This window comes from Bos grunniens, chromosome 4, assembly GCF_055505025.1.
Source record: "Bos grunniens cultivar Pamir isolate PY7600 chromosome 4, Bosgru_T2T1.0, whole genome shotgun sequence".
Lineage (NCBI taxonomy): Eukaryota > Metazoa > Chordata > Mammalia > Artiodactyla > Bovidae > Bos > Bos grunniens.
Window position 1 is genome coordinate 95,329,940 of NC_141168.1, and position 9,994 is coordinate 95,339,933.

General features: G+C 35.9%; 1 protein-coding gene across 1 annotated transcript; it reads left to right on the top strand.

Moving 5' to 3' along the window:
- The first annotated feature begins 594 nt into the window (after positions 1–594).
- On the top strand, positions 595–4,784 carry SOSTDC1 (sclerostin domain containing 1). Its single transcript, XM_086397546.1, has 2 exons — positions 595–869; positions 3,381–4,784. The coding sequence occupies exons 1-2, from the start codon at positions 665–667 to the stop codon at positions 3,794–3,796; spliced, it is 621 nt and encodes a 206-aa protein (XP_086253672.1). The 5' UTR covers positions 595–664; the 3' UTR covers positions 3,797–4,784.
- The last annotated feature ends 5,210 nt before the right edge of the window (positions 4,785–9,994 follow it).

The window sequence follows — 9,994 nt, forward strand, 5'->3', positions numbered from 1 at the left end:
TCAAAGCTGCATTATTTAAGTGTGTCCAGGGGGCAGATTTTTAGCTCTGTGCCTTATACTTTCAGGAAAAAAAAGAAAAAAAGGTGGTTTGTATCTTGACAAACGAGAAATGTTTAACTAATTAGGTGCTTCATTCGAGCCCTACAATATTTAAACTCCTGAATTCCTCCTATTATCTGGGGTGAGGCCCCTCCCTACTACAAATACAAAACAACTGTGGGAATGCAAATGTCTTCAAATGAACAGCAGTGTATTTTCATTTAAATGAAACCTGAATGTGAACTAGATTTAGGAAAGGAAATGGCAGAGAGAGAGAAGAGAGAGAGCGAGAGGGGCTGTAGTTGCTATAGAATGCGCCTGGCTGCTTCAGCTCTCAGACAACTGATGAAGTCCAACTCTGAAATTTCAGGCAATTTGGATACCAGGCTCCTCCTTTTCTGTAGTCTTCTCTTCCATTGGTAAAATTCTTTCGCAGGGTCATGTAGGGATCCCACCCCTTCTCCGTGTTTTCACTCTGTAGCGCTACACAACTTTACACCTGAATGAACGCCAAACCTCAGTGGATATATAAAGGGAACCTTGAGGAGGAATTTCACAGTTACAGTGCAGAAGCAGAGGGAAAGGAATTAACCAGCTCTCCAGCCAAGCAAATCCTCCACTCACCATGCTTCCTCCTGCCATTCATTTCTCTCTCATTCCCCTTGCATGCATCCTAATGAAAAGCTGTTTGGCTTTTAAAAATGATGCCACAGAAATCCTTTATTCACATGTGGTTAAACCTGTTCCAGCACACCCCAGCAGCAACAGCACAATGAATCAAGCCAGAAATGGAGGCAGGCATTTCAGTAACGCTGGACTGGATCGGAACAGTAAGTGTGTTTTACTTGCATGAATTTGGTGTTCTTATTTGGTAGCATTAACTCACATTCCTGTCGAATTATTTCATTGCTAACTAACCTGAACCATACATGTTTTGCTAAACAATCTGGGAGCAATCCGCTGCATGTGTAGACTGGCATTCTTCCCTACAAAGTTAACATAACTAAAACAGTGATTTGATAATGTAGGCACAGGCTTTGGTTTTCCAACATTCCAAGAGAAAATGTTTCCAGGAATTAAAGTGTTGCTTCTTTGAAATGCAGAATGAGATTTTTTTTTTTTCATGAAGTGTTGTTCTAGATAGCTTAAATTCAGGTTGTGTTCTGTTTATTTCAAAACCTGTGCAGTTCTGATAGAGTGTATAAAGGTAAATAACCAAAGCACACATGGGAAATCACAAGGGGGGAAAAAAGAAGCTTTCTGAGGGGGAAAAAAAGGCTCACACCAATTTCTAAAAAATATCTAGTGAAATAAGTGAAGTTTGGAGATGGTCTTTGAGAAAGAGGGATGAAACTAAACATTGGAGAATCATATTTTTCTGAAATAACTTCTTATTCACCGGATCAAAATGTAGGTTATTGTAGATTTCTGTGAAAGACCAGGGAAACTTTTATGAGTTTGGAGATTTAAAATAATGACAATACAATAAAACTTTGTATAAAAACTATTTTTCTTCCTTTCTGTTTGCTTAATCGACATACTTGTTGACCACTAGTTGGAGGGATTCAAATGTCTTTTCCTAACTTTTGCTTCACTCCTTTCACATGCTAGTAATTGGACTTTAAGAGAGAAACAGAGAAAGAGTTCACAAGAAATCTTCCCTTCAACTCCATTCAAGCGCTGAAAAGAGTTTCAACCTTTGAAAAACCAAAGCAAATATGACTGTTTATGTCTTTCTAAGAAAAGCACGGTGTTTTTTAAGTTACATGAAGATGTTTGCTTTTACATATACAAGAACTATCTGATTATTTAAGATTACCAAGCAAGGCGGTGGGTATTCATTGTCAATGAACTGTCACTGCAAAAATGCCAAATTTCTATATACACAGGAACAAAAAGCTAGGCAGGTCAAAATCCTCTCGGCTGTTTCCAGGTGCATTCTTAAGGCAGCTGCAGGAAGGTGAGCTGGAGACAGAATTAGACAGGCAGAGTATGCTGACTGGCCAGCTAGGTTACACTTTAATTTCAATCTCACACTCCATATCCGTACAGATGTGTATGTATAATTATATGTATAAACATATAATTACATTTTTCCACAACTATCACATCCCTTTAGACTATATCTTTTACCTCATAAGTTCTAGGGGCACAGTGCTAAAGTAACACTCCTAATTCAATATCTACTTCATATTAGCTTTCAATATCTTATGCGAGACCACTTCAATGTCCCTTATAATCTTTATTTTTTTTAATCTCAGCAGTCTGTACTTTGAAATATATATATATATGTATTTCTGGTTAACAAGGCTGGATTTTTTCCCCAAGCTTATTACAGACAATTCTCCTCAATTTGAGATAACAAAGCAATGGAAAAGAAAACCCAAACATTTAAGACTAATTTTTGCTTTAATTACCTAAGGCATGGAACAAGAAACAATCTATTAGAGAACATACTTATCAAATTCAAATGACTAAACAAAGTTTGCCATGACCAATATTCAGGAAACAAACACTGTGGTTCCTTTTGCAGTTGTAAATCAAACATGTTAGGCATTTTTCTGCCATAAAATTCATGGAAATGTAGCCAAGTTGTTATGGCAACCATACGTTCCTGATTTAGGAGCTTTTATATTCCTTAAATGTTCAGTTGTAGTGACATTTTGCATTTCAAGCATTTTAATATTTGTGTTTTTAAAAGATAGTTTGGGAATTTATGTTTAAAGTGTAGTTATTAAGTTTGAGATGCAAAAATGTCAGACATTGTACACATATGTATATATGATTCTCTGCAGCTGAATTTTATAATTGAAACAAAATATTATGGATTTCATTGTACACAATATTCAAATTCTTTCCACATTTTTTCAGTAGATTTTTTTGAAAAACCTAATTAAAAGCACTTGTAGACATTAACTAATAGACCTGTGAGTGAAGAACATGAACATATACTGCCTGTTAGCTCATTAAAGAATGAATATTCATACATAAAACTTAGAACTGCTTAATACTTATCAGGGGAGTAAAACTAAGAAAATGGGATTTTCAAATACTCCAGTAAGCAATTAGCTAATGTTACACATGAAAAAACAAATCAGGCTCAGTTTATTTTATCCCATAACTGATAATTTTCATGCAAGCTTTCTCTATAACCATCCAGGTGGATTTTTGCATTGTGAGAACAAAATAAGAGTTCACTTCCTATTGGCGAATTTGCTATCATTTGGACATTATTTTTTGCCAATGCAGATTACTTTTCTTTTTGAGTGTTTGCCTGTGCCTCTCATGCATATATATATATATATATATATATATATTTTTTTTTTTCCTGCTTCCTGCAGCTCGAGTTCAAGTAGGCTGCCGAGAACTGCGTTCCACCAAATACATCTCAGACGGCCAGTGCACCAGCATCAGCCCTCTGAAAGAGCTGGTGTGTGCTGGCGAGTGCTTGCCCCTGCCTGTGCTGCCTAACTGGATCGGAGGGGGCTACGGAACAAAGTACTGGAGCCGGAGGAGCTCCCAGGAGTGGAGGTGTGTCAATGACAAAACGCGTACCCAGAGAATCCAGCTGCAGTGCCAGGACGGCAGCACGCGCACCTACAAAATAACCGTGGTCACCGCCTGCAAGTGCAAGAGGTACACGCGGCAGCACAACGAGTCCAGTCACAACTTCGAGAGCCTGTCGCCTGCCAAGCCAGCCCAGCATCAGCGAGAGCGCAAGAGAGCTGGCAAACCCAGCAAGCACAGCATGAGTTAGAATCCAGACCTCCAAACTGGACTGACTAGGAACCATCTACTTTACAGATTTGATTGCTTGGACGACTCGAGCCTGCCACTGCTATTTTCTTACTTGAAAATATATGCTTTCTGCTTTGATCAAACTCAGCCAGCTGTCCTGAGTATCAGGAGCTTCTTGGGAGATAGATTTTTCAAGTTTTTCAAGATGTATGAGCATCCATGGATGCGATTTGCCTTTAAATTCCACGCATCCTGTATTATTAATTCCCCATGGTTCTTGAATATACCCATCATTGAATCTTTTTAACATGGAAAAGGGCTTCTCAGTAACCCTTCATTTCCCAAACCATCCTCTCCACCCCACACCCAACAAAACTTCTTTGAAATTGAAATTTTTTTTAAAGAGTTGTTGCCATGAATCTTCAGGTTAACAGTTCAGAAGGGTGTTTTTTTGGTAATCTTCATGGGAACAGTTTAGCTGCCAAGAGTGATCTCCTTTTGAAAGAGTGAAAGAGCTTGTGACATTTCACTTCAAAAATAAGCCCTGTAGCTTTTTACAGTCTCATAGTATGAAATTATACCCTGCATGCTGACCCTTGCTTGGAATGGAATGCCAGAAATGCATGGCAGCAGCTAATAAGTAAAGCTGATTAACTATTTATTTGTCAATGTTATTATTTAATGAGCTTTCACAAGTGATTGTTTTCAAAATGTTAATTTTTTATGTTTCAAAGTTTTTTAATGTACCTAAATATTTTCCTGTATAATTTGTGGTTGATCTAGAAGTATGACAATACATACTGTAGATATGTAAAATAACTATTTTAGTCTCCTTGTTACATATATGTTTCATCATGAACTTTGTCAATAGTACAGATCTTTAAAAATCAGTAAGATGCTTTGTAAAGATGAAATAGGTAACAGTTTCCGATTTAATCTGTGCAATCAGAAGGTGACTAGACCTTCAATGAGTTTCTTTTAACAAAAATAAACACGGCTAAATGTTATTGTCTTTGCCTTGAACATGTATAAAATGGTACAGAATAAGCACACAAACTACAGAAGAAGCACATCAGAATCATTAGTTTTTAAAAATATAAGGCACATTCAAGTTTTGATAGAAAAATCTACAGTAAGAAGAAAGAGAGAGGGAGACCATCTAGTTGGTAAATAAGATGCTTGAAAAAGTTGGATGACAACCCAGCAGTGAGTTGTAAGAAGAATATCATATTTATATATACCTGTGGATGCCAAATCTGCTGCCCATTATAATCACCTGGGGGAGATAGTACGCAACCCAGTAACCAGGCTGCCATCCAAATTACATCAGAGTTTCTGAACGTGGGACTCAGATATTAGCAGTTTTTAAAGTTTTTCAGGTTATTCTAATATGCAGTTAAGTCTGAGAAAGGAATTGTGAAAACAATCACTGCCATATGTTGGGAAACTGACTACTCTTGCATGGTCCTCAAACCAAAAACTAAAATGAAAGAAAACAGCAAAGAAAACAAAAACAAGTTTTTCGGTGTTTTCAAGTTTGACATGTTTATTAACCAACGTGATCAGTCTTGAACAAGATTATACAGTTAACTCACTGATTTGTCAATTTAATCATTGACTGATTCCATCACCCTAAGTGAAGAAAACCAAAGAGGCTTGATTATGGATCGATAAGATCTAGATTTTCTTTTTTTGGATCCTGAGCGTGATGGAGTCCTTACTGCTTTTTTGTAGATTGTTCTTTTCTGTAACCACAAGTCTAAAAGTCACATGTGTATTACATAAACCATAGTAAGCTAAATAAAGGACACAATGTTGTCCCTTCCCTGTGAAAGGGAGGAGAGCCTCAACGTACATGAGGACAAGAAAACATCTCTCAATTTTAAATATGCTAACTATTGTATCATTCAATTAAAATAATGATTCGGTGTCCATATTGATTTATTTTCCAGTCTTACTAACTGGATCTTAAACTACATATAATATCATTATACATGGAACATTCATAATAATTACATCACAGGTAAAATATACCAAAAATGTATTATTTCCTATGCCTACTTTACTTGCTCATCATCTCTCAATTTGGGATATTTGACATAACAGAGGACTTAAGACGATTTGGGCATTTCTTTCTTAACATCATAGCACCCTCTATAGAAGGTCTTGCTGCTGCTGCTGCTAAGTCACTTCAGTCGTGTCCGACTCTGTGTGACCCCATAGACGGCAGCCCACCAGGCTTCCCCATCTCTGGGATTCTCCAGGCAAGAACACTGGAGTGGTTTGCCATTTCCTTCTCTAATGCGTGAAAGTGAAGTCGACGGTCTTAGAGAGGATCTAAAAACTAGTGTGTCCTAAAGCCTGAGGCTTAAAAAGGAATTGACCAGACAATAGCCTCACAGTCAATAAGATTATGTTGTTGCCTTTTACTAATGAAACATTAAAACAATGATAAAATACTAAAATCACCACTAACTTGATTAATAATAGTGTTTAGTAAGTGAATATACTAGAAAAAAATGAAATGGAATAAAGGAACCTTATAAATAAGATTAGTCTCTGCTAAGTCAAGAATTGGATCCATTTCTTATGGTCACATTCAACTTACTGATCCACTTCAGGCCATATTATATTGTGAGGCATTCATTACATGGTATTTAACATCCAATGACAGGAAAAGGTCAGCAGTCAATAAGACAAGCCTAAGATACAATCAGGCAGTCAGTGAAATGAAAATTTAAACAGAAAATGCAGCTTTGTAGTTATTATTTTAAAATGCTAAAAAGTACTTGCATCTTAATTGCTCATTATATTTCAGTTTTTGTTTTTTTACAGTTAATTCACATTTTCTAGTCTAATTAAACTCTGCATAATTGTATTCTTGTTTTAGTAACTATCATTTCAAAATGGCGATTGTGATAATTTTGGCAAAGCCTGACTTCTAGCTCACATCATAATATTTATCCATAAAAGACTTACCAAATTCACTTTGGCCAATATGAATAAAGAGCTTTTTTCAAGTAGCTTTACTGCTAGAAGATAGCTTGATAGAGAGATAGATAGGTAGATATATAGTTAGATATTGATATTTATATAGATATAGTTATTTTTTAAATCAATAACAAGAATGAAAGAAAAATTGATAGCACATATACAAATAAAGAATACATATAGTATGTTACACCTAAGTAAGGACATAGAGGCTTCAGAAATATCCATTTGCAAAAAATTAGTATTTTAACTACAAATCATTTGCATTTATTCACTTAGGCTAGTTGCAAATAACCACTAATTGACAATACTCTGTTAGCCATGTTTATTTTACTGTATATTTTTTGAAAAACAATGAAAATTAGAGTATGTTTTTTATTTAAAAAGACTGAATCTTAATCCTTCCTGCCTTGTATAAACTTAGTAAGTTTTTGTCAGATGATCTTGCTGTCATTCAGCCAATGTTACTAGAATGACATTTTAAAATTGTATAACCTGATCTATCTATTTTGTATCATATTTATTTTAATAGACTTTCAGTAGGTTATACTCAGTAGTCATGAATGGAAAGAATAGTACTTAGCTTAAGCAAAGCCAGGAAACTTCCAAATTGTTGAGTAAATCAAAGCCTTTAAAAGTTTAAATTTAGTGTGTTGAAAAAATTTTTTTCAATCACCATGAAATGTAGGTATCAAAATATAATTCATTACATTTGGAATTAAAGTGTAGTTTGGATTAGACAACTCTTGAAAATGTTTTTTAGCACTAATGTGGCAATTCACTGCATACCATAAATTCAGCATTTATATATACTTTCTATAGTCACACAGTTCAAATGAAACATAAAATGCAAGGCAAAACTTTGATAAAATCCTTGTAGACACTCAGGAAAATGACTGAAGTCTTCAGTGCTACAGCTTATTGTTAGACTGTCTCCTTCCCTCGAGGACAGATAGTGATGATTTGCACCTTGGTTTAATTCGAACCTATTAAAATATAGCTCTATGATAAATTAAAATTAGTTTAGATTTGTGAACTGAGTATACATACGGCCACTAGAAATCCTTGTTACATCCACAGAGAGAGACCTACTAGAATAGATATGCCAATATATTGGTCTGTCCATCATTTCTAATTCCATAGTTAACATCTATGGTGTTTGGTGCCTTTGCCTGCATATTCTGCAAATCATCTCAAAGAACTACAGGGTAACAACTACTCCAAAAATCCTAGTGGGAAGATGTTTCAACTTCCAGTTTCAAAAATTGATTAAAATGAATTAATGCCAAGCTGTGTAATTATTTCCAGTGCAAATCAGACTGAGTGATGATAGTTTATCATTTGCATTGCAGCCCTGCTAAAGGATTTATTTTCTGTTACAAATGAAGACTGAAACAGCTTGGGAGATTTAAGAAGGAAATTAAATATTTTCTTTTGAATTTGAGTAACTGCAAACCAAGGGCTACCTTGTATTATTGATTTAATTTCTTAATGATGGGATTAGATGCATGAATCTGAGACAATGTCTAAAGTGAATGACATTGTCCGTGATATAAACATATTCAGCTGAAGTTCATTGTTCATAAAACTAATTAAATGCCCGATAGGCTTAAATGTAAGTTACTGTTAAAATATAATGTCGCCGTTTTCTTTCCCAGGTAGCTCTGTGGTAAAGAATCCATCTGCCAATGCAGGGGACACAAGAGATGCAGGTTTGATCCTTGGGCTGGGAAGATCCCTTGTAGTCAAAAATGGCAACTCACTCCAGTATTCTTGCTTGGAAAATTCAATGGACAGAGGCACCTGGTGGACTACAGTCCACAGGGTTGCAAAGAGTTGGACATGGCTGAGCACACAAACACACATCATCTTTTTCAGTAGGAAGAAATTCATCCTAAAAAATTTATTGTCATTAAATTTGCACAAATTTTTTAATCTTTCATATTATAATATTGGTGAATTTTTGCAAAATGATCATTTAAATCCTTTTATTTATTGAGGTATTAGTTTAAATTTGCCTTCCAAAGACAGCCTAAAACATTGAACTCAATAACCACGATTTTTAAAAAAATCCTTTCCAATCTTTAATTAGCTTTACACTTCATATCTTTAATTAGCTTTACACTGCATATAATCTTTAATTAGCTTTACACTGCATAGGAAACTGGAATGTCAGGTCCATGAATCAAGGCAAATTGGAAGTGGTCAAACAAGAGATGGCAAGAGTGAATGTCAACATTCTAGGAATCAGCTAATTGAAATGGACTGGAATGGGTGACTTTAACTCAGATGACCATTATATCTACTACTGCGGGCAGGAATCCCTCAGAAGAAATGGAGTGGCCATCGTGGTCAACAAAAGAGTCTGAAATGCAGGACTTGGATGCAATCTCAAAAACGACATAATAATCTCTGTTCGTATCCAACGCAAACCATTCAATATCACAGTAATCCAAGTCTATGCCCCAACCAGTAACGCTGAAGAAGCTGAAGTTGAATGGTTCTATGAAGACCTACAAGACCTTTTAGAACTAACACCCCAAAAGGATGTCCTTTTCATTATAGGGGACTGGAATGCAAAAGTAGGAAGTCAAGAAACACCTGGAGTAACAGGCAAATTTGGCCTGGAATATGGAATGAAGCAGGGCAAAGACTAATAGAGTTTTGCCAAGAAAATGCACTGGTCATAACAAACACCTTCTTCCAACAACACAAGAGGAGACTCTACACATGGACATCACCAGATGGTCAACACCAAAATCAGATTGATTATATTCTTTGCAGCCAAAGATGGAGAAGCTCTATACAGTCAGCAAAAACAAGACCAGGAGCTGACTGTGGCTCAGACCATGAACTCCTTATTGCCAAATTCAGACTTAAATTGAAGAAAGTAGGGAAAACCACTAGACCATTCAGGTATGACCTAAATCAAATCCCTTATGATTATACAGTGGAAGTGAGAAATAGATTTAAGGGCCTAGATCTGATAGATGGAGTGCCTGATGAACTATGGAATGAGGTTCATGACATTGTACAGGAGACAGGGATCAAGACCATTCCCATAGAAAAGAAATGCAAAAAAGCAAAATGGCTGTCTGGGGAGGCCTTACAAATAGGTGTGAAAAGAAGAGAAGCAAAAAGCAAAGGAGCAAAGGAAAGATATAAACATCTGAATGCAGAGTTCCAAAGAATAGCAAGAAGAGATAAGAAAGCCTTCTTCAGTGAT

Bases quoted from the DNA above. Each gene is read 5' to 3' on its own strand.
- SOSTDC1 (XM_086397546.1), top strand. From the start codon at position 665: ATGCTTCCTCCTGCCATTCATTTCTCTCTCATTCCCCTTGCATGCATC. The intron at 870-3,380 runs GTAAGTGTGTTT...TGCTTCCTGCAG, and splicing joins CGCTGGACTGGATCGGAACA to CTCGAGTTCAAGTAGGCTGC.